Raw genomic sequence first — 24,624 nt, 5'->3', positions numbered from 1 at the left:
GAAGGGCAAAGTGAACCGTGCTTGTTGCTTTAGGGAAAAGGAGTGGGAAGGTGACCTGAGGCTGGTTCAAGCCGCTTAGTGGACGAAGCAGAGCTGGTAACAGGGCTGGAGTTGGGAGTTCAGTAGCAAAGCCCTCGCTGCGACGGGATGGCCCGCACGGACAGGATGCAGATTTATCCGTACGGAGCATCACTTGTGTTGGGAAAGAAGCGCTTAGTGCCGATGGCGGCCCCTAAGCGGGGGAATCTGGGAGGACCCGAGGACACTTGGGGACGGCAAGGACACAGCCTAGCGCTGGGTGCGCGTTTGGGGAAAAAAATCCCCGAGGAACGTGGCGCTGACCCCCGGGGCTGTCCCCTGCCTAGCGCCGCTCGCCGCGCCCGCCCGCCCGCGCGCCTCCGCCCCGCGCCCTCCGCGCTAACCACAGAGTTCGCCGCAGCGCCGGCCTGCGTGACGCGCAGGGCGCCCTGCCCTCCCATTGGCTGGAGGCTCCGCGCGTGCACGGGCGCGCCGTGCGGGCGGCGCCGAGGCGCGGGCGGGCGCGGCGGGATGTCGGGGCCCAACGGGGACCCGCACGTGCTGGGCGGCGGCACCGGCGACGACGGCGACGACGGCGGGGACACCTTCGAGGAGGAAGGTGCGTGGGGGAGAGCGGGGCCGCCATCTCGGAGGGGATCCCGCGGCGCAGGATGGCCTGGCCTGGTACCTGGGCTGCGGGGGGCGGAGTGCAGGTGTGTCCGGATGTGCTCAGGTGTGCGCAGGTGTGCCCAGAGGTTCTGCCGGCAGCGGTGCCCGACGCCAGCGATGCATCCGCTACACGGCAGTGGGGCTGAGGGGCTGCAGGGTTTGATTCGCACCCAGCCATGGGCACCGAGCTCCTACGTGTTACCCTTTTTTTTTGGATGGGATGGCTTTTTTTTTTTTTTTTTCTTTTTTTTTTTTTTCTTTTTTTAGTGAAAAAGTTATTTTGTGTCTTTGTTGGCGTACGGAGTGCTGATATCAGGAAAGAGGATATTCAGGTTTCGAAACCACAGGGCAGATCACATGGGCAGATCTGGGAGAAGTAGTCATCCATGGAAAAAAGATAATTCAATGCGGGTAGCTTGGCAAATTCCACTTTGGGGCATTTCTGCAGTGCCTGGGTATGAAGTTTCTGATACTGCCCTGTCCGGTTAGAACCAGCTCATGGAGAAAGTGAGACGACAGCAGAGCAGTAATGTGGACGTAGAGGTCACACTTAAAACTGGAATTCTTTCAGAGTCAGCACTTTGGTACTCTTCTCTTGAAAACAGTGGAGTTGGTTTCTGCTGTTTCCCCAAACATTGTTTCCAGATGTGACTCGCACAGGTGATTTTAGGAGTTGTGTCTGGGATCTAGCTGCAGTGACAGGACAACCATTTCTGCCCTGAAACACCCCAAGCACATTCACTGTTTTGCATCATCACAGTGATTGGCATTTCACATTTTTGAAGAGCTAAGCGACATATTGGATGTGATGGAGAAAGTCACTAAATTGGATCTACATCCTAACTAATTGGGTTGTTCAGCTTGTAATTAACTGCGCTTTGTGTGCAGTAGCTGGTCATAAAGGGCTGAAATTATTTCCTGGTCTAGTGGAGCTGAGGCTGTGGATCTCTTCCTTCATCTTAATAATTTTGTCAACTGTTCTTGCAGTAATGTGGAGGAGTTAATTGCAATTGCCATACTTCTGCTCAGTGTTTCCAATAGGGCTGTGGTTTATGTTTCCACAAAAATTTACCAAGCTTACAATCAAATAAAAGGTTTTTACAGCTTATTTTTAAATGGTTAAATTTTTTTTCATTTTCCAAAGCTGCACAAATTATATAACCTTCATTTGAGTTTTAGGCATTGAGAAAAATTAAGCTTCTGTTCTGATTACAGACTTCTCACCAAGCTGATAAATGTTCCTTGTCAGAAGTAGTTACCATGTCTTCCATTTCACTGGAATATGGTGCATCAGATTGAAGAGCTGTAACTCACATACCTTGAAAAATACTGTTAACTGCCCCCTTTTTGGAAAGCATGTGTTTGTGGGATTGATTTTTAAATGCAAGAACATCATCGGTCCTCTCGCTTGTAATGCCACCTCTGTGTATACCTGCAAGGCCAAACTTTTATTAATGAGCTCAAATCCAACATCACACAGTTCTCCAAAGAATTAATGGATGCAACACTCTGAAAGGCTCCAAAGTGGTTATAAGAAAAGGAGGATAATTATTTTTTCATAATGAAACTTCTTAGCTATTAATAATGCAAATGACTTCAATGTTTAAATATTCACAGTTCTTTTAAAGCTGCTGGAAATAGCAGTGTCTGGACCTGGTGTGCTGGGGACACCCTGGCAAAGGGGCAGCTGAGGGGGGTAGAGCTGGTGTGAGGGATTTCAGCACAGCCTGACCCTCCTAGGGTGCCCAGAGCACATCCTCATCCTCCCTCCTCTCTCCACATCCTTCAGCTCAGCCCAGCGTTCCAGGCACCGTAAGCATCACACTGGGCTCAGAGGAGCAGCCCCAGCCCCTGAGGTGTGGGCTTGTCCTTCCCTGTCCTGCAGGGACAATCCTCACAAACATCAGCCCACAGGTCACAGCTCCACCTCTGCCTCCCCGCACTCATCCAGCTGTGCAGCTTCAGAAGGGAACGTGGGACTGGCTCCATTTGTGGCCTCCTTCAGCTCCCCGGAGGTCCTGAATAACCTCAGCAGTTTATCTTCTCCATTTTTTCAGTCTGGATTTTTGTTGTTCTTCAGGATTGTGTGAATACTGCTTGGAGCAATCCAAAATCAAGTGTTGCAGTAGCACAGCACTTTTCAGCTGAGTGACAGTGCTAACACACTGTGAAATGTAATTGTACTGAGGCAAACTGCTGCACTTGAAACAGTGCTGTGAATAAGAAACTGTACCTAGAGAACCAACTGCCAGCATCATTTGCAGTGAGTCTGCGTTTAATCTGAAGTACCCACAGCCTTAATAGAGCATGGAAATCCTGTGGCTGCACTCAGTGTCCAACACGTCCAACACTTACCTTCCTGTGGAAATGAAGGTGCCATCACCAGCACCTTTGGGCTCATCCCCTCCTCCTGCCACAGCCATGGCTGCACTGTTATGGCAGCCTGACTCCAGCCAGGCCTGAGTGGAACACCTCCCAGCTTGGAAGCCTTGTCCAGATAATTCACAGAAAATAAACAGTGTGACATGCCGACAAAATGCCTGTACTATCAGGAAGGACGATTCCAAAGGCAGCTAAAAAGGATGACTTGTTTTTGGGATTTATCTGGTACTGTTACTCAGCCTGTGGTTGGCTGTGTGTGTGTGAGATGTCAGGCTCAGATGTGCCCACAGTGGGTTTGGACTGCCCAGGTACCTTGCTTAAGATCGTTAGCAGTGTTCCAGCTTCCCATTGGCCTCATTTCATCAGGGAACTTCATGCACCCAGGGGCAAGGAAGGCACAGCCAAAATGCTGTTTTGTGGGCATGTTCTGCCAGAGCTCTCGCTGTCTGCTCTGACTGCAGTGACAATGTACTTACATTGTTCAGTCTCTCATTTCCCTTGCTTTTAGAATATGCAGCAATCAACTCCATGCTGGACCAGATCAACTCCTGCTTGGATCACCTGGAGGAGAAGAATGATCACCTGCACGTCTGCTTGAAGGAACTGCTGGAGTCCAACCGTCAGACCCGGCTGGAGTTCCAGCAGCAGAGCAAGCAGCTGAACACAGGAGCTGATGTGCAGGGATCCCAGCCTCCTGCCTAGAGTCTGACCACACACTCGCAGCTGGTGTTGTTTAGGGGACAGTTCCTGATCACCAATTTAATGTAAAACTTGAATAGCGGAGGTGCCTCGTGTCTGTTACTTGTTCCTGTGTTTGTATCCTGCCATTCATCTCCATGTTCTGTTTTCCTTTAGCTGTGAGACAGGTGCAGAAGCACAAGGATGAGTGTAGGAGAGCTGCTTCTTTCTGCTCTCCAGCATGAGCCTGGCACTCACACTTGGTTAAAGCTGGTTGTAGGAAACCTGAGGCCATGCGGGTGCTTTGCAGGCAGGCCCTCTTCACAAAGTGGAAAAATGATCTCTGCTCTCTTTCCCTTAAATCCAAGCAAGGAGTATTATGGCTCTACTCCCTCCCCTCAGAAAGGGCAGTTGGCAGGGGCTGTCCTGACTCCAGGCTTGTCCCTGTGTAACTCTGATGACAGCCCTGGAGAGGGAGGGCCTGGGCCAGCTGCTGCCTTGAAGCGACAGCTTCTCCCTTAGTCACATTAACTGTGATGTATGAAATATGGGCACATTGTTCCAGATCACTGCACACTTCCACTGCATTCCAAGCAGATAAGACAAGCTACCAGAGTGATGTTTCTGACTGTTGTAACTGGGAGCTGCCCCACTCCTTCAGCTGCCATTAAGGACCGAGGAGTGGAGAGAGGTAGAGCAGCCTGCTTAGCCCCCACAACAGCATCAGTAATAGAGAGCAGAGCCCTGCCTGTACATCATGACAAGTCACGAGAGGTCTGGTCTGTACCTTGTCATCTTGTCAGTATGTCCTAGAACCAGCACTTTTGAAGCAACTCTTACTGTTCTGCTTATGTAGAGTTAAAGGAGGTTTTTTGAAAGTTAAAGAAGTTATTTAAAAGAAATCTGTTTTATTAAAATCAGTTTGAAACAAAATTTGTTCCTGAGAGTCTCCACTATGAGAACAGATTGGATTAAGCCTTGTAGTATTAACAAAGGACCAAGGTGCATGTTCTTGCCTAGCTTAGGACTTGTCCAAGACTGCTTGTCCAACAGTGTGTATCTTAGAAAGGAAAGTGTTCTGAGAAGCAGAATTCAGCAGAGTCTCCCAAGAGATAAACATTTTCTCTGGAAAGGAAGCGAGAGGAACTACAAAGAATTCTTAAGTCTGCGTCCATCACTTCATGAAGTTTGTCCCCTATGGAAATCCCATTACCATCTTCTTTCAGGTTCAACAATCCAAGCCTCAGTCTTTCCAAATAACTGCTGTATCCCAACTGTACAAGTAATAAGCAACACTATCCTGTATTAGACACGCTAAAGCCAGGCTTATTTATTCTTAAAATAAAAACAGCAGTAAAGTTGAAGGTTTTGCTCTATTAAAAGACTCAGAAAATAAACATTTCCAGCAAATATCATATGTGAAGGGCTCTCCTTTAAGGCCACTCTATCTGGGTTTGCGCCTGGAAGAGCGTCTGCACCCAGCAGAGGTGAGACCGGCTGTCTCACCTTTGGCGAGGGAGGAGGGCTCTGCTGCTGCCTCCTGGCCTGAGCCTCCTCCACTCCCTGGATCCTGGTGGTCATCTGTGCCTGCCCTCTGCCTGGCTGTGTTGGCTTCTTCCTCACGTCCCAGTGACTCCCCTGGGGTGTGGCTCTCCTCAGAGAACAGGCAGTCAGCACTACTGGCAGTGGACTTGTTCTCTTCCTGTAGACTTTCTTCTTCTACAACCATGATACCACACACATCGTCAGTCACACTGGCCAGGCTCTTGCCCTCTGGCCTAGAGGTGGCCAGCTCACCCTTACCCTCCAGAGACCTTGAAGTTTGTTCTTGCAGGGCTGACAGCTCTGTGCCCTCCTTATCTATCCCACCATCATCATTCATCTCGCTGGTATGTGGTGTTGTAGCAAGAGGCTGGTTTGGATCATCCAGCAATTGGGAGCTGGAGCCCTGGGAATGCAAAGGAGCCTCGGAGCAGGCAGTTGTGGCACGATGCCTTGCTGCCTTGTATCTCTGCAAATACAAACAAACCAACGTGAGAGAGAAGCTCAGCTCCTGTCACTGCAGCAAAGCAGCAGCTGGTCCAGGAACACCTGTACAAAAACGGTGGTGAGTGGCAGGGGCACAAGTGATCTCAGCAGCTCCTGGCCTGGCTGCTGAGGCTCTCAACAGAGAAGGGTCAGCTCCTGTGAGGAAAAGTGATATTAAAAACTGAAGTCCCTCTCGCATTATTTAATGCTGAGCGAGTGCATGGCAGACCTGTGGCTCCTGAGACAGAAATCAAGACCTGGCAGCTGTTAATCTCAGACTCAGGACTCAGTAGATGTAACAGTACAAGTGACAGCTCCTGCTTCAGCTACTCCAGGACACATACCCCGAGCATGTGAGGCTCTGCACAGCCCTCAGCCACTGGTGTGATTAAATGTTTATCAGCCAAAGCAAGGCTTGAGCTGGAAGCTCTGTATTTTTTTACTCTGTTGATACAATCTGCACAGTCAGTGGAACTGTTGACAGGAAGGCTACAATACCAATTTTATCTTGTTACAAGTCACTGAGGTTTTCCACAGAGTAAAGGTAAGCACATCATCAATAAAATGACTCATTTGCATTCACTATCATGATGAACCAGTAGAGGTCTGTAAAGAGATTAAAATGGCTACTACGCATGTTCTACACTGCATTTTGGGAAAACAACTCACTGTAGTTAGCTAACACATAGCAGGAACCCAGTCTTCAATGCCCAGACAGAGCATGAGCTAAAGGAACAAACTGAAGTTCCCTCTTTCCCACAGAATTCCCTTCATAATCTACTCCCTTTCAGCTGCCTGCTGGAGGGTTCCTTGAACTGGCACTAGCATTACACCTGACAATTTAAGGAAACAATTTCGAGCACAAGGGTTTTCAGCAGTCTGCAATGTGGAATTACAGCACATCTGACAGGCAGTTTTACATTGTAATTCAGTTTATCACTGCAGGCTTGTTCTTCCTCTGTCCTCAAATCATGGGATATGAATAATATCATATCACACTGGAATTGGATCAGTCGAATCATACTGTACCCAACCCTAAGCAGGTGCAGGCATGCAAATTGGTGTCCAGAGTGATGCTGTTAATTGTCTCAACAGCACACAATTCTCTGCTCTGAAACCCTCTGCTGAGAATACCCCAGCAACTGGCAGTGATTTAACTCAAGACTGTGACAACCCCAAGGCACTCAGGCAGCCAAGAATAATAGTTTATCTGCCTGCAGATATGTAAGTTTGGACTCTTCTCATGAACTTCTCAGGTCACTCTGGCATGCATTTGAAGAACATCTGATTTCAGCTCTAAATGGGCCAAAAGAGTGACATAAGTGACTGCTGCTGCAGTTTCACTCTATGCTGATGTAAAGCCAGGAAAACAGCAAGGCCAGTTCCTCCATTCCTGAAATGACTAGCTGCAAGAGTGGGAGAGGATGAGCAGCAGGGGAAGAACAGCTGTGGTCTCCTCCCATTCCAAATCCACTGCTCTGAATGCTGCCAGAATTCTAAAGCACTCCACCCCTTCCTAGAGGCAGTGATGGCCAACTGGGAATAGTTTCTTCTGTCTGAAGATTAGAAAAAAATCATGAAGTTTTGAGGGTTAGGGGTGTATGTCTGATTATGTACGTCTGGGTTTTTTTAAGACACGACTTTAAAAGGTGGCAGGGAAGCACAGCAGTTTTTGGGAGTAGATTGTGGGTGCAGGCAGAGGACAAAGTCGATGTGGGAGCCTCCCTCCTTGCCAAGGACAGGCAATAGTGCTCTCCCATACAGGAGGGCCCAGGCAGTGGTCACGGGGTAGGGCAGAAACAGTGCAAGCCCTGTGTACCCTCCACAAGCACTAATCCAGGCCCCTCACCCCCTGGCAAGTCAACAAGGACAGAACAATGGAGGCAGATTCCAGGCCAGCCCAGTAGGAAAAGCTTTAGATACAAAAGCAGCAAGGGGCAATATGGCTTCTTCAGGTGGAGCCAGAAAAGCAAAGGAACAGCATCAGTTTGCAGAGCTTTGTGCTAAGGAGTTTCTAGGAAAGGGTAGCAGACACAGACAGACAGACAGAAATCCTCTTGCAGGCTGACCCTGGGGACAAATGGACTCTCACCAGCTTGTAGATTCAATCACATAAAGTCTGTATTGTTAAATTTTCAAATTTCTAAGATACCTGATTTTACCAAGCCTCTTCCTGGATGAATCACACCCACACTTTTGGCTAAAGGAGCTGTTCTTGCACTATCACACCTGGAGATGTGTATGCACCAGCTTTCTTTACAAGGAACAGCCTTTCTCTCCTGCTCAAACCCACCTTGACCAACCTGTAATCTAATAGAGAAGAGGCCTAGACTGAATGACAGACTCCACAGGTTCAGCAAACAGTGGACACTCTGAGGAAGATTCCCAGCCAGAAACAGGCAAGAAGATGACAGCAGCAGTAGCTGGGAAGCAGGATTTTACTGGTTTTAGATCTACAAGGGCCAAGGGAGACAAAGACAGAGCACACCAGGAGAAAGCTACAGCATGATGGACACAAGGATGATGGAAATGAGCTGGAGACAAGACAGCTAACGTGGTGGATTCACTGGAGAGACACGCACAGGGGGTAACAAATGCCAGGCCATGCAATCGCCAAAGGGTCTAACCTGAAAGTTCTCAAAATGCATCAGGGACTTGCAGTGTGCGAGCCGGGCAGCGGAGTCGCTATGGTAGAATTTGTGACACAGCCTGCAGAGGTAACCTGCGACGGGGACCAGAAAATCCAGGCCTGCGAAACGGGAGGGGAAGGGAAATCACAGATCACATTGAATGGAACTCAAATAATGAAAGCATGTTAAAAGAGAAGGGGGGTGGGGGTAAAAAAGGAGAGGTGGAAAGCTTTGCTTCTGTTAATCAGGGATTTGCAAGATGACTTGCTGAATATCTTGTCTTACCATGGAATGGCTGTGGTTGATATTCAGAGAGAAATCTGGCTGCCAGAGCAAAGAAACTACACAGAGCGTTAAGGGGGGAAAAGGGAGAAAAGGATACAATGGAAAACTACAGAGAACATGTGATCTAATGTAATGGGATCAAACCAAGCAGAAGACAGCAGGCGCGCAAGAGGAACACGCAGAGAACATTCACAGCATGAATCATTATTCCATCTGCCACACGATAGTGGAAGGTTACAGCGATATGGAAGATCCGTGTAAACAGAGCTCTCCTTGGGCACAAAACAGCCTCTGCAGAGCTGCCCTCCTCAAACACGAGTGGCCATTGGGGGTTTGAAGTCAGTCGCTTACAGGGTGGGGACCAGACACAGCCATCTGGAGGCACCAGTGCCCACCAGGCCAGCAGCACGGCTGAGGAACTGCTCGGTACAGCGTGGGGGTTCTGAAGCAGAGGAAACATGCACAGTTTGGGTCTAGCAGAGAGCTTGATACTGTCAGTGATGCTCAGTATCTCTCTGCAAGCTGCATTTCTGTTGGAAAGCATTCCAATCAATATGTTTTCCGACTTCATCTTTCCAGAGCATCCCTCATTTGCTACCTATTTTCTTCAGTACTCCTGCCCTGCTTGTTCCATGTCCTACCTTAGAAATGTATCTGGCTCTTATCCTTCTTCAAAGCAAAAGGCAGCTGACAAACATCAATCACATCCTTATGTTTTATCACACAGTAATAAAGATACATCCTGCTCTCAGGAGATGTTCTTCTCCAGGCAGCAGTGACCTGCACCAGTCCAATGCAGATGCTGGAGCACCAGAGCCCAAGAAGTCATTATAACAGTAGGTAGAGACCATCCTCTCCTACAGATACAGCATGTGGCCAGAGAAGGCTCTGTGGCCCTTTGTGCTTAACTCTGCTTGCTTACCATAGGCTGTGTCTGGACAATACTTCTCACTTCCTTCGTAATCCTCCAAAGACACTTCCTTCAGCCCAGTCTGGAAACCGAAAGAACATTAGTGCCCATTGTATCTGTGGCAATTGCCAGGCTCTTGCATTTTTCTAGTAAGCTTGGGAGCAAAACAGAGGATTCACACACCAGAGACAGAATTGCACAGCCTCTGGTCAGGGGCAGATGCAAACCCCAATGTCAGGAGACTTCATTACTAGGATTAAATTCACCCCTTGTACTCCAAGCCTGAAGTACCTCCTTGGTAACTGCTCTCTACTGGGAATGTATCTGCCAAGATAAACCTCTACATGTTTGCTAACAGACCCAGCTACTGCTGGGCTGTTCAAAGAGACTGTCAATACTGCTTTGTATTCCTCAACAAGGTAATGTCTGAAGACAGCAGCTGTACAGCACAGCAGAAACACCTTAATGTATCCCACACTTAGTGCCTGATCCTCTTCTGCATCACCCTGTGCTCTGGGAAGAACCCTGGAGTCCCACCCTACTGCTGGGCAAAGCTGAGCAGACTCTTGAAAGCCCGAGCTCAACCAGCCAAGACCATGTAATAGGATCCCACAGCAGACTCTCAGATAGGTCATGCCTTCTTCTTTTGCACAGCATACCTGCTTGGCAGCAGAATCCTCATTCTCCATCAGCACTACATCACGGTCTTCCTCCTCACCAGCTCCTCCCTCGTCCTCCTCCTCTTCCTCATCATCATCTTCAAAACAGCCAACAGCATCCACAGTGATCAACTCCTCTGAATCTTCTGGGCTCCCCAACTCCTTCTCTCCTAGCCTGACCTGTAAGGTACAGAAAAGAAAGATCAGATCAACTCTGCACTTCCATTAAACCAAGGAAGAGCTCAGACTCAGGAGAGATTTTATGTGATGAGCAGAAGGGACTGCAAGAGAAGCATAAAGCTCTCTTACTTCTAGACACATCCAACACCTTCTCCCTTTTTCACTCAACTTATTTCAGCGCTAACAGCTGAAGTTCAGCAAAAAATGAAAATTAAAATAGGGTTGGAAGACTTGCACATCTTCCTTTCAGCCCTGCGGTAGTCAGGGAAGCAGAAAGTTATCCTGCTCTACAGTGTAGCTGCTTCCAGACCTGCACAGCTCTCCACGCAGGCTGTATTACCTCTTTGGCTTTCTGTTTGTGCTCAGGGGACTTCATATGCTCCACGAACTTGCGAGGGGTCTTGAAGTGGCGGCTGCAGACAGTGCAGAAAGGACGAAGCGAGCGTTTGGCCAGCTAAGGAGAGAAGGATAATTCCCTAAGTCACAAGAGGCACTGCTTTGGAGAAATGCAGATGAATCCTGAAACAAAGTCAGCCCTGCATCCTGGGAGACCACAGAGAAAATAGTCTTTCTAGCAGAAAGGACTCCCTAACCAAAAATATGAAAAACATGCTGAGTAAAAGTAAGTGTGTCTTAAAATAGATGTTCTGGCACTTCATCCCTAAGAGTCAATAAATATGCTGGCCTGCCTGAAGTTTAGCTTAAAGAGGTTGCCCACCAATTCCTCCATTCAAATGATTGGGTAAGCCATATTTATTAAGAAAAGTCAAGAATTACACACTAGAGGTGCCTCAGGCAATACTGACACATCATTACAACTGGAAGCTCCAACAATGCCAGAGGCAGGAGGTAGCATTGCAGTGCCCTTAGGGAGGTAGTTACTGGCAGAACTTTATGCACATCCCTCCACTTCAGTCATTTTTCCTTTGCTGCTTGGGGAGCAGGAGATGCTACACACTTCCATTTAATCCCCAGACAAAAGGTCAGTGCAAAGTGAAGCCCACGCTATGGCTGTTACCTTGTGCTCCTGGGTCCTGCGATGTTTGATGAGGTCCCCTGTGAAATGCACCTGACACGTGTTACACCACCGCTGCTGGGTCTCTCTGAAGTGACAACAGATAAAGCTGTAAGTCACACCTTTTTCATTCTCCATGGAATTCTGCAGTTAGCAATCAGTCCCTGGCATTGTTTTCTTCACAATTCCTATTTTTACAGGCTCGGATTTATCTTCTCTCCTTCTCACCCACTTACAGGTTGCTTTAGCTTGTGCCGACAGAAATGGACCAGATAAAACAGGTCTCCTACTTCATCTACTGTATTAAAACTACACAGGCCAAAGTCAACTCTGGTATCCTTCAGCAAGACAGAAAGTTGCCTGAAGGAGATTAAGGCCCTTGAAACCAGAGGGGATTTGTACCTTACCTAAAAATGAGACGCACCCTGATGCAAGAAAAAAATTTAGAACCATGTAGGGCCACATCCAGATTGAATTTTCTACTGCAGACCAACACTTACCCATCTTTTCCTGCTAGCACCTTCTGCTGTTTCACCATGGGCAGTAGTGAAACAAAACAAACATTGCTCATGTGCTGAATCTCCCCAAGTCGCTGCTGGTGCTGAATTCCAGCCATGTGGGATTGGAAATTCTGAAAGAGCGGTTAGGAGAAAAATGCTTTTAAATGTATCCAAAACATAGAAAATAATAGGTATGAGCTATGCTTTCCTTTCTTTTGACTGCTGTTTAACAAAGAAATACAAAAGCTTAAGAGCATGGCTGCCTGTGGATCCACCCACATTCTCTCTCTAGCAGGTTGCTTGCCAGCTCTCAGGAGAGGTTTATTTTATCTGCATACTTGTTATCATTTCTTATGTTCTTTGTTCCTAAAGCATGAGCCCTTGCTAAGAAGTCCCCCTGACAGGCAGCCATCTAATTCCCATCTCTTGGCCACCTGGATCCCTGTCAGACCTGTGCATTTTTACCTGCTGACTGCAGCAATTGGTCTTGCAGATGTAACAGTAGAATTTAAGGACCGATTCTGGGTTGGGATCAGCTGTGCCCACGTCGCAGGCCCAGTGCCCTGGTTTCAGAGCTGTTGTACTGATAGCTCTGCTCTCACTGCTCTGCTGAATAGTCACTTTCAGTGAACCTCCAGAGCTCAACACCTGCCAAAAGAAGGAGTCAACATTAAGTTCAGTCCCTCAGTAGAAGACTCTAAAAATTACACCTGCTTTTTGTATGTCACCTAAGCTCTTTGCCCTTTAGGAAAAAGCACTTAAGCATTGAACCCACAGGAGGCTGATCAGAAGGACTCTCATACACACTCCTCCCAAAGCTGCTAAATCAGTGATCCCTGTGTCACAGCACCAGCCCTATTACCACAGATGGTTGATTCTGTAGGTTCTGCAGCCACTGTATGATCCAGTCTCTGGGGACTGGAGCCACAAACAATTGTTGCTAAGGGACACAATCAGCTCATGTTTCTCCACAGCAAAATTAAAGCCTACTCAGCACAACACCTGATGGAGACAGGAACCCAGACATGGGCAGGATGATACACTTGATCACATCAATAAATATCTCCAATTATGGAAGACTGTCAAGTCTGATTCACACCGGAGGTTAAATCTTTGTCTGCTCACAGCTTTACACAGCCTAAGGTCCTGATTTAACATCCAGCACGGGGGCCACAAAATTCATGCAAAAGACTCTTGGGTTGCATCTTTTAATACCACCTGAATCTTTTTACATTTGCTCTTAAGCAATATGAAAGATGTATTTAGCTATGGCCCTCCATACATAGAGTTTTAAGTAACTCTTTCAATGCAGCTTTCCATCTTTCCAGCTGAATACACAAATCTTAACTAACACCCCATCCATAGGCAGCAGTAGGTAAGGAACAGGCCAGCAGAGGTACAAAAGCAGCAAGTCAGAGCAGACTGCGCACTAATTGCAGACATATTATGCCTTATTGCCAGGGACAATAGCTTACAGCAGGAGACAGAGCTCCAGACGTGGGTGCCAGCTGGTTCCCAGTGGCAACGGGCTTCTCCAGGATGGAGGGGGAGGCTGTATGTTCTGCACCACCCCTGCATGGAGCAGTGTCTGCTCACCTCAGGAGCCTTCGGTTCCTCAGAGAATTTCCTCTCTCTGGAGAGATCTTCAGCTGTGTACTCCTTTGCACTGTCTGTACCTAAGAAGGGAGAGTCCTTTTAGCAGCCTTAAATCAAAACAGCAATGACAGGAAAAACAAAGCAGCAGGTGAGTGAAGTCAGGGAGCTTTCCTCACAGCACTGCTGGCCATAAGCCAGTTCACAAACCTTTCTCCTTATCCTTAATAAAGATGGAAACATCCAATCATTTGCCTTTGCCAGCTAACAGATATTAGGGGACAAAGTTCGGATTTGGTTCCTAGATTTTATCCTCCTTTCCCCATCCTACAAAACTGGGGGAAGAACATTTCTGTAGACCCATGGGACCTACAGGTCCAGCTCCAGCAAGGAGTGCCCAAAAAGTTCAAATCATAGGGTTCAGCAACTCACCATCAGCTTGGACATGGGTGCACGAGACTCCTGCTTTCTTGCTGTCTGTGGCATCCTCTAACGCAGACTCCCCAGTCACACTTCAAGGATATCAAGAAAAGCACCTTAATTGCCATGTTACAGACAAGAATTTCAAAAGGCACACAAAGGCACAGGCTGGGGTCTAACCTACCACACTCTCCACCAAATCAGTAAGCTACACGAAGTGGTATTTTAGGCAAGAATTTGGCAGAAATAAATAAAAATAACGTAGAGTGAGTGTTCTAGAATGGATTCAGAAGCCAAATAATCTGGACAAGACAGTTACATCTGATTTTTTGGTTAGCTGCCCTCTCCTGCAAGAAGTCTGAAGGGAATTAAGTTCATACAAGAAATACTCTTAACAGAAGCTCTGAGAGCTCCCTCCTGTTGTGACTGGTGACCTGTAGGGAAATTGCAAGACTTGGACAGTGCTCCTGGCTGCTCTGTGCATGAGAGAAGAGACCTGTCAGAACTGAAGGGGTTCTCCATGGTGCCTTTACAGGGATTTCACTATAGCTGCCTGTTCTATTCATACCAGTCATGTTTCATTTCAGAGTCCCTACAGCTCTGCTTGTGGGGGAAGTGAAACTCTACAAGATGCAAATCAAAAGTGCCTTGCTTTGTTTTATTCGGTATTGGTGATCTGCTAAGGAGAAAAGCGCTCCTGAGGGAACTCTTGAGAATAAATGTCTGACTTCCAGAGGTTACAAGGTGTTCTCTGCAGTCTCTTTCTCCATCCCCCATTTTTCTGTCAGGACTAACTTTCCACCATGACTTGACTGTCTGCTCTGAGGGCGGCTCAAATTCCCACCTGCTGGTGTCCTTCTGCCAAGAGGGAGCAGCTCTCTGCACAAGCAGGACAGCCGATAGCGCAGGTACGGCACCCCGGTATCCGAACACACGCACACCGCATAATTTATCAGATTGATAAGTGATAATGGAACTGGGTTACACAGCTATAAATATGCAGCAGGGTTTGGGCACTGCAAACACGAATTAAACAAGAGTGACTGGCATTAACTTTATTTGTCAGGTGCTGCCAGCAGGCTCAACGCTAACGGTACCACACACAGATGGTGCCAGCACTCAGGGCGAGGGTTTGCAGCCTGAACTGCAAACCTAAGGAGCAATCTAAGGGAGCAAAAGCCACCACGAGCATGATTTAAAGAGGAAATGGTATTCTATGGATACTTGTCATGCCATGCTAGAAGTGGGTGTTCAAGGAGGATTTGGCGCTGGTGAGTGCTTTCTGCACTGGAATGAGGATGTTGTTCCAGGTGTACAGATGGTACATAGGAGCAAAGGCAGAAGTGGGAAAAACCTGAAATGAAGAAGGAGGCTGGTATTCCTGGCTAAAGGGAAATGGAACAATGAAGCATGAAACACAAGTTTATGACATAAATGGGGGGAATGCCCTTGTCATCTGTGAAGGGTACTATGAGAACAGTAAACTTTTTTTCACAGATCCATCATCTGTTCATTGGAAGATACTAGAAACACTTCAAAAAAAAGCTAAGGAATAATCTATTCTAGGTAAATACCAGCCATAATATATGCATCAAATCTGGCAGTCCCTAACTGCAGCTTAGGAAAGAATTTTCCTAATAGCTGGCTTGCTGCAATGAGAGCTGTCATTCCTCAGACTTGATTCTTGTTTTCAGTGCATGTAACACGATTTTGATTAATACACTGCTAAATATTAATGTAATTAAAATTAAATTAGCTTTGGCAAACAGATTAACAAAGCATACACTCAAATGTATTCGACCTAGCTTTAATTGAATTTATTCACTTCCTCGCTAATCAGAGTCCATAACTCACGATGGTCCCTCAGCACACAATATTTATCACTCTTTAATATTTTACTTTGATGTTCAGATATTACCTTGATCATGTAATCCTGGAATATTCCCCCTAAAGCTATCCATTAATCTGTAATCTACAGATGGGAAACAGCAAGGTGAGGAAACTTATCCAAGAGCAGGCGGCGAATGCCTAACAGGGAAGGTAAGAGGACCCAGGAGTCCTGACTCATCGTCGTTAACATATGCTGGAGAATTCTCAAGTCAGTGCCTACAGAAATCTGCATTCGCTCCCTCCTCTTCTCCCTCCACACCAGCCAAGGGTGACAGTTCTGGGAGAGGAGCAGCGCGGTGCAGATGGCACCGGGAGCTCCACGAGGTGCCTTCCCACTAGATGGCAATGCAGCCCCGCCTGTCCCTGCCGCACCCTCGGGAGGCCGGGAGAGCCGGGACGGGCCTGCCAAGGCCAGCGGGCTGCGCACCCCTGGGGGATAATAGGATTGCCTTTGTCTATTTATACCCCACAGACAGAGATACCGGCAAGGCAACCTTTGCAGGAGGGATACAGTACTCAACGCCCATGGATACAGGCTTGGATACCAGGGAGCGCTGATTCCCTTTCCTTTATCATTTCTCAAACTAGCCTCTCCTACACCTATTGTAACCCAACGCATTCCAAGGGTTTCCCTTTCTGCTCATTTCACTGTTTTGATGTCTAGGGAAGAAGCTTGGAAAAATACACCAGAATAGAAAAGAACCTCTATGCTTCTTACAAGACATGAGCAAACTCAGCTTTGTTGCACATTTAGATGAGCTGCATCTCTCATTTTTCATTCTCATAACTGGATCACCCCTTGCAGAGACCCCACAACACCCAGTACCTCATCAAGCACGAGATTTTCTGAACACAAACATCTGAAATACCTCTTACATGCTAGACGTCAGGCCAATAAAGTATACAGCCCTAATTATCAGAAAATAAAATTAGACAATAATTCTAAACTCAGTAACTGTCTCAATACTCCATTCAATAAATACCTCTTCAGTCTTTTTGCTGCAGGCTCAGTGTTCAACACAGACTCGGTTGGAGTTCTTGGCTCTGCAGGAACATAGAAGGAGATTTCCTTAGCAAAACAGACCATGCCATCTTGAGCATGTTCCATATCAGAATGGCAAATGCCAGTGAGGCTCTGTTAGAGCAAATAATACTAAATACCTGCTTATTCTGAATTTATGAGCTGCTCTGACAAGGTTAGATAATGACCTCAAATATTTGAGTTTTATTGCAATGTCACTGTATGAGGTGTTGGTCAAAAAAAGAAATCTATGTTCATATCTACTAAGTGGGTCTCAGTCCTGTACCTAAGTGACAAGAGCCATGATCATGGGAACATTAATATAAGCCAAAGTGGCACATCTACCTGACAGCAACCAGTTAATAAGACAGCTTCCACTGCTGCATATTCCCTGTTCACAACCTCATCAAAGCCTGCAGTTTTAAAATGTGCACTCTTCAGTCAGAAATTACATTCCCACATCTGTAATGTATCTGACATTAAGATATTCAGTGCCAGCAATTTCTGTTTTGACAACTGGGGCACCAGGACTTTCAATTCATCTTTTCCTTAGTATGCTGATTGTAACTGGTTCTGCTTGATGTGTTTGGCTGCATGAGATGTTGACTTCAGCATGGGTAAGGCAATGTGGAAACACTCATTTCAGACCAGTTCTCTTTTTCCCCCATCTTAAAGAGAGCTCTGTGTCAAAGGGACTTCTGAGAGGCCTCCATGCAAGAGAAATGGAGTAGGCTCATTAAAAAAGTCAAAAACAATCAGGTAAAAGTGGTACATGAAGCACATAGCAGAGGGCTGTCACAAGCAGTATTTACAATTAGAGAGAAACATAGCTGATTAAGCCTAAAATCACCTCCAGTTTTTGCTGCAGGACTAGTCAAGAGAAGTTTGTCATATTTGCAAGCAGTTGTTTCACTACAAACTCTCCCTTACCTGTGGATGGTGAGGAATTGTTCTGCTCTGACCCTGCTTGCATTCCCTCTGGAATTTCCATTTTCTCATCACCTTGTGTCTGGGATGAAGAACCAGGATCTAATTCCCGCTTCCTGTCAGGAACCCTCTGGAAGTCCTGCAATGGGCAGAGAGAGTCACTGCCAGCCCTTAATCCTTGACACACACTGCCTAAAGCACCAGAGTTTGACTATGGGGCAGGAACAGGAATTCCAGCACGTGATAATTGAAAGGAATAGATGGTTTACACGGGACTTCCCCGCCTAAGGCAAGTTTACATGGTCAAAGAGAGCAAGGCATTGCAGTTCCACAGGCAGCCAGGACATGTTCCTAATGCTTTAAGCAGCAGCTGTAGGAAATCCAGCTGCTTGCAGAGGGTAGGGTCATGGTAGAGGAACTCTGGTAAGAGGCAGGGAAAAGGACAGTCCAAAATAATCCCCCTTCTTTTGACTCTGGAGGACAGTCCAAGAGTGCGAGTTTCCCTTATCCACTGCATCTTTTTGACAGAATGGGATGAAATATGCCAAAGCTAATCTAAGAGGAGTCAACTAGCAGTCAACCCAAGAAATATTTCCAGGATACAAAAGAGGTCTTAGTGATGAAAGTGAGAAAGGTTTCTACAAAACAAGAATTGTAGATTTTACAAAATCCACAAGGACAAATATGAGTTTGATCCTAAAACGTGGGAGAAGAGCCCAAAGAGGCAGTGTGTCCATGTAGGAACAACAAACTGCTTTGGAACAACAAAGCACTTAGCCAGCATTTCTTCTGATGTAATTACTTTTAAGATACTTCTAAAGGCTCCTTTCATATCCCACGTTTAAACAGTTCTATCATGGGGAATTCTCTGTCTTGGGCAAGTAGTGACAAGAAGCCTTTGCATCATAAATGTAAATATGGACCACAAAAGCCTTTGGGATGGAATGATTTCTGCATTTCTGTGTCAGCAGCATGGCACAAAACATTATTTCATTTGTAAGGCTCTCTCCCTTCTCCTTTGTACTCCACCTACTATAAGTCAACAGCTGCAAGTGTAAAAGGAGCACAAAGCTCCCCAGCAGCTGGAAACACAATCCCACCTTGCGAAAGGTCCGGTTCTGCCGCTGGAATGGGAGGCTGGGGAAGCCCAGCCGAGTTGGCTTTAAGGAGACCCCAACAGGTGGTGGTCCCAGGAGGGAATGTCTTGTAGCCTGAGGGAAGAACTGCTGCAGTGCTGGAGCTGTCATGTTAAATCCACGCAGGTTTCCTGTAAGTGCAAACACAGCATTTCACTGCCCTGTGCTGTGCAAAGGAGAAAGAAAATCTTCCACCTGAACAAGCAGCAGGTAGAGGAGAAGGGCTCCTCTACACACGACCCTGTCCTTTACTGGACACTGTATAGGTACTCTGTGCTCTACCCTGTTCAGCACACAGAATGATTCAGTGTGATAGCAGCTATTACTATGGATCAGGCTATTTAATTATAATTGTCACTCCAGGCAAAGATCATTAGAGCAATTATTTGATCTGAGCACATTAGCACTTGTGTTTACAACAAACAAGGTCTTGTTTTACAAAAACTGTCTAAAAAAAAAGGAAAACTCACTCCACATTTGTGCAGCTGATTGCCCAAACCATAGCATGGAGCTCTTTAACATAAACCAGTAATAGCATTTCATTTAAAACAACACTGAAGTTTTTTTAAAAATCCCACAGTCCTCTCTGCCACCTGGTTGTCATGCAAGCTCAACATGTCAACCTCAACTCTGACACTTGAGACTCTGCCATTTCCAATTATAATGTCTTCTGAACAGTTCAGCATCCACAGACTATTAATCAAGTCTCAAAAATTTCTTCTGAAGACAGTCCTTGTCATCCCATTTCAGGGGAGAGGGAATGGAGAGGCCCAGGTGCCTCAGCATACCCTTAGAAACCATCCATCATTCAGGGAACCTGGACTTAAATTGCCATTTTTTCTTTCTAATTTTTGAATTAGTGCATACTCCAGCCTTTTAGCAGCTGTCGAAACAGGGCAGCACAGTTTGGAAACAGGCACTCAACATCTGAAAAACCAAGCTACAGTGTTCAAAGCCTGTAACACAATAGGAAATGCTCCCTATGTTTGTCTTCAAAAGCAATCTAATCAATTATTACTTCCCATATATAATCCCTTACTGTAAAAGGGCATAGCTATATTAAAAATATATTAAATATATATTATTAAATATATATATATTAAAAAAAATCTAACACAAGAAATTATCTTCTGCTCTTGGTTTGATACCTTTAAAGAACCACACATCTGTTTCAATTTGAAGTGTTTATCTTTTCCTATTCCCACTGCTGAAGCCACACACAGCCAATGAATTATTTATGTTGATGCTTCCCAGGGACAGAAGTGGCACAGCATGAGATATTCTTACATGTAACCCAAACCTGAATGGCCAAAAAATTCACATCACTAAACAGGCCCACACTGGACGTTGGCAACCATATTCCATGTTACCTGTGGCTACCTGAGGTAGGTTATTGAGAGAAGTCACAACTCCATGGAGAGGTGCAGAGGAGCAACATTATGACAAAGTGCATGTAAAGTGTTCATTAGCATATCTTATCCTGCTCTATCTAATTAGCCCCAGGTCCTTGGCACACTATTTAAATACAACTTCTCAATAAAAGATTCAGGGGAAAACGTCAGCTGCCTGCTGTATCTAGATGTATCTAGAAGGAGCATGGCTGACTGAAGGCTGGAGTCACAATTTTCCTGACAACGATATATGTACACCCATCTTCAGAGCATGCCTTGTCCTTTCTCTTTCCCTGTCTGTCACTTTCCCTTCAACCTGAGAGAGATCTGTGGAGAGCCACTGGAGTCACTAGAGAGCCCTCTCATTAAATGGGCAAGAGAGAACAAAAGGAGAGTTAACAACATGCAGAATAAATCCTTTGTCTTCACATCTGGACATGATTCACAGGCAAGGTAGAAATTGCAGGCATTAATCTAGACTAGGCACTTGAAAACTAACTCAGGTACTGATTTTCTGTGTTGAAAAGAACTGTCAGGTTAAGACACGAGCAAAAAATAAAACCATACCTTTATTCCTATTATCTTTACATTAGTAATGCTATTATTAAGGCAGCTTCATAAATTTGTTTTGAAAACACAAAAAGAAAAGGAAAATCCACTTGTGGAAATACAGTAATGGAAAGACAGAGATATTACCCACTGTAGAAATTACAGTCATTTCAGGGAATCAAAATTTCACAATACACTAAACACCCAAACCATCTTCTACCTCGATATACTGTATTTATTTGTAGTGCACTAAGTTTGGACAAAGACTGCAAATGAGGTTAGTGTGTATGTAACAGATAATTAAATAAATGGCCTTAACCTTGTAACCGAGAAAGACAAACAAATAACCCAAATCTCAGTATTTTATCTAAATATATTGATGAAAAAAACCTTGCTCCATCAAGCCTAAATGGCACGGCATGTATTCAGTATCTAACCTGATACCTCCTACTGCTATTCCCAGTTGTGAACAGTTGGCACACGTGATTTTCAACAACTGAAGAACCTCTGTTCTGAAGACCACGGACTAATTTAAAGAGAAGAGGGGAAAAAAAAAAAAAAAGACAACAAACGGAACTGCCAAGTACAAGAACTGCACTGGTTCAGCAGGAAATAGCCCTGGTATGGTTTCAGTCCAAGAGGATGATTAAATAACTCCAGTAAGTAAGCGTTTCCCATAACGACAGTACCTTGCATCTGCTGCATGAGTAAGGCCCGCTGAAGCATAGGATTGGCATTGAGCAGCGACGGCTGATTTGTTGCCCGTAAGCTCAGCATCTGTTGCTGCTGCGGTGGCGGCAAACCCCTGGAAAAGAGGCATCAATCATGAGAACCCAATAAAAACTGTACCCTTCCATTCCAGGCACATAGCAAGCATAAAATGGGGGAGCAAACGGCTGAAATGCTAATATACATGCATGAAAAGACAGCATGCACTGGTACTGTATCCTCTTTCCCCCACTCTCCTGGAATTTCCAAAGCTGACAGATTGTCTATCAAAGAATCTGAGGTCAGAGACAACTCCTTAGCACCAAGCCCACATAGAGCCTCCCAAGCAGCATAAAAAAAGCCCAGGAGCTGACTGCGGTTCTACAGAATTATGCAGCACCCGTCAGGAGAAATGAGTGATCTAGATCAGCAGCTACATTTAACACGACAACAAAAAAGTTCTAAAAAACAGGGACTTTTCGCAGTAGCTTAGAGCTCATTTTCCCAAAATCAACACCTCCCACACAGAGCCAGACAGGTCAGAACTGTCAATGGTGCCCCCTAACTGCAAGAACCAGATGGAAAAATAAACCCTGGCCTTCATATTTAAAACACGAGGAGGAAGAAGCAGCACAGAACTCTCCAGTTCTAAGGAGGGTGGAGCAGACGTGAGAGAAAAGTCTGAGGAAACTGGCAGGCACTTCTTCAGGCGATTGCAAGGTCAGGCCCACCTCTATACACGCTGCTGACACAGCTAAATCTGTCAGAGCTGAAGAGAGGTACAAACACGGATCGAAATATCCATCCTGACAAAAAAACCCAACCCCTTTAACAGAATTCACAGCAGCTCATCTTCACATTTGCTGCTCTAGATTGTTCCAGTGTCTGAGCCGAGATATTTATACCACAAAAATCATACTTTTAAAGGTGTAAGATGCAGCCGTGCTATCTAGCAGTCAGCCCCTTACTGGCATTTTAAGTGCAGTTTTTTTATAGTATAAAACATATAAAAATGGTAAAAAGATTTGCAGGTTCATATTTCTAGTAAAACAGAAAATTTCCCACGCTTACCTCAGAGACAAATGCCTTATAAGGATAAAGTAATACAATAATTCCTTAAATAACAAATTCACTTTCCTCCTAAATTCACATCCCATTGCTTTGAATTTGCAAATAATAAGGTTTTAAAGACAACAGTAACTGCAAATAAATGCATCATTTCAGAGAATTTGTGTTGGTTCTACAAATCTCAGCTCATCGGGGACAACCGATCCTATGCAAGTTGTTTTACATCTTGCATTTTTTAGGAAAACCGTGTCTATTTTCTGGCAAATGTCCTTTCTCCTTTCACAAACAAAACATGATTTTTCTCCATCCCCTCCCTGCCCCATCGTGTTCAGCCACAGCCTAAGAGCTGGTGCCACTGCAGAAATAAGTTCAATCATCGCACCTAGACCAGGAGACCCAGCCAGAGAAAGCAAACAGTTTAAGTTCAACAATAAAACAATAAAGTGCTCGTGTCTGCTGAGGGTGGCTCTGCTGTGTTTCTGCAGGAGGCGCTTTCCCTGAGCCCCGGCTGCCCTGCTCGCCCTGAGGGGCGACGCTCGGCTGGAAGCATCCACCCACCCACCGCTCCTACACGGGCTACCCGGGTCACCCACGGGCTCTCGAGGGCTGCAGCCCCGGACGGCGGGCAGGGAACCCGCAGCCCAGAGGGGACACGGCAACACCCCGCAGGGGCCGCCGCCCTCCCCCCCACACCCGCGGCCCCTCGGTGCCTCCAGGCTCTGCCCCGATCGAGGCCCGCGGCCCCCAACCCTCCCTCGCCTCCCTTTGTCGCCTTCCCCACCAGGGGAGGGCAGCCCCGCACCAGCCCCGCCGCGGCGAGGGGGGACGGAGCGCAGGGAGGCGGAGGAGAGCGGTCCCCCGGGACAGGCCCCGGATCCCCGGCCTCGCGTAGCGACGCTTACCGGCCTCCCTGCTGCGCCGGAGGGTGGTGATGGTGCTGCTGCTGCTGCTGCTGGAGGAGGTGTTGGAGCTGCAGCAGCTGCTGCTGGAACTGCTGCTGGTTGAACATGTCTGGGGAGCCCCGAGCGAGGCGAGCCTGAGACAAAATACGGGAGGAGGGCGAGGGAGGCACCGGCTGCGGGGCTGGCGCGTATCAGCCCAGCAGCCATTGAGCAGAGGAGCCGCCGCCGCTGCCGCCCATTCATTCACTGAGCCGATCCCCCCCTGCTGCCTCCTCCTTCCCCCCGGGGTCATCGCAAGCGGCAGCCTGTGGAAGAGGTTTCCAAACCCCACCTCCCAAAACCCGCTCCCACCCTCCCCTGCCCGCGGCGCCCGCAGCTCGTTCCGCTCCCCGCGGCGGGGCCGCGCCGGGACCCGCAGCCGCTTGCCGTCCCTTCGCCTCCTCGCCCCACCGACACTCACAGCGCAGCCCGCGGCGATCACCACTCCCCGCCCGCCGCCTCCATCTTCCCGCCGGGGACAACAAGCACCTGCCCGGCCCCGCTCCCCGGCCCAGCCCAGGCGGGAGGCAGCTCCTTGGGCAGGGCTGCAGGACACGGCCGCCCCCGCGGGGCTGGGGATCACCCCCGGAGCCTCTTTTCAGGTCGCCCCAACCCGCAGCACCTCCATCCCTCATTCCCCGCGTACAGGCGGCATTGAGGTCCCCTGTCCCTCGAGAGGGCTGGGAGGGAATGGACACCATCTGCCCAGGGCTGGGCAGGGAATGGAATAAACTGCTGCACAGGGGGAGCAGATGGTATCCAACAGCGTGGGCTTTCTGCTCTTTGTGGGTTTTTTTGGTTCTTTTTCTTTTTTCTTAATAGTCCAGGGGAATCTTTGGTAACCATCTCACCGAGAAGATGGAAAAAACCCAAAGCAGCCTCTGGCTATTTGCTGTGGTCACATCTTGGCAAGCCTATCATGAGAACCTGGAAGAAAACAAACAGGGACTTTTGCAATATTGCTCTATGCTGTACACTGAGATGACTTCTCTAGCAGGTCCGTCCCCCCCTTTTCCCCCTTTCCTT

At 47.1% G+C, this 24,624-nt stretch overlaps 2 protein-coding genes across 2 annotated transcripts; one reads left to right on the top strand and one right to left on the bottom strand.

The window, feature by feature from the left end:
* The first annotated feature begins 132 nt into the window (after window positions 1-132).
* Window positions 133-5,164, top strand: BBLN (bublin coiled coil protein). Its single transcript, XM_063408964.1, has 2 exons — window positions 133-637; window positions 3,578-5,164. The coding sequence occupies exons 1-2, from the start codon at window positions 148-150 to the stop codon at window positions 3,769-3,771; spliced, it is 684 nt and encodes a 227-aa protein (XP_063265034.1). The 5' UTR covers window positions 133-147; the 3' UTR covers window positions 3,772-5,164.
* CIZ1 (CDKN1A interacting zinc finger protein 1) lies at window positions 5,051-24,624 on the bottom strand. Its single transcript, XM_063408965.1, is given in 18 exon segments — window positions 5,051-5,758; window positions 8,403-8,524; window positions 9,613-9,682; window positions 10,260-10,439; window positions 10,780-10,893; window positions 11,458-11,542; window positions 11,955-12,085; window positions 12,420-12,602; window positions 13,551-13,630; window positions 13,980-14,059; window positions 16,841-16,901; window positions 17,809-17,944; window positions 18,906-19,072; window positions 21,571-21,686; window positions 23,560-23,693; window positions 24,252-24,314; window positions 24,317-24,402; window positions 24,405-24,624. Coding segments are annotated over 18 exon segments (2,415 nt in total). The 5' UTR covers window positions 24,445-24,624; the 3' UTR covers window positions 5,051-5,191.

Source organism: Prinia subflava, chromosome 12, assembly GCF_021018805.1.
Source record: "Prinia subflava isolate CZ2003 ecotype Zambia chromosome 12, Cam_Psub_1.2, whole genome shotgun sequence".
Classification (NCBI taxonomy): Eukaryota; Metazoa; Chordata; class Aves; order Passeriformes; family Cisticolidae; genus Prinia; species Prinia subflava.
The sequence above is the reverse complement of the archived record's forward strand: the minus strand, read 5'-3'. Positions and strand labels throughout refer to the sequence as shown.

Excerpts from the sequence above, each read along its gene's own strand:
- BBLN (XM_063408964.1), top strand. The coding sequence starts at position 148 with ATGGCCCGCACGGACAGGATGCAGATTTATCCGTACGGAGCATCACTT. Across the intron at positions 638-3,577 it reads GGACACCTTCGAGGAGGAAG|AATATGCAGCAATCAACTCC; the intron begins GTGCGTGGGGGA and ends CCTTGCTTTTAG.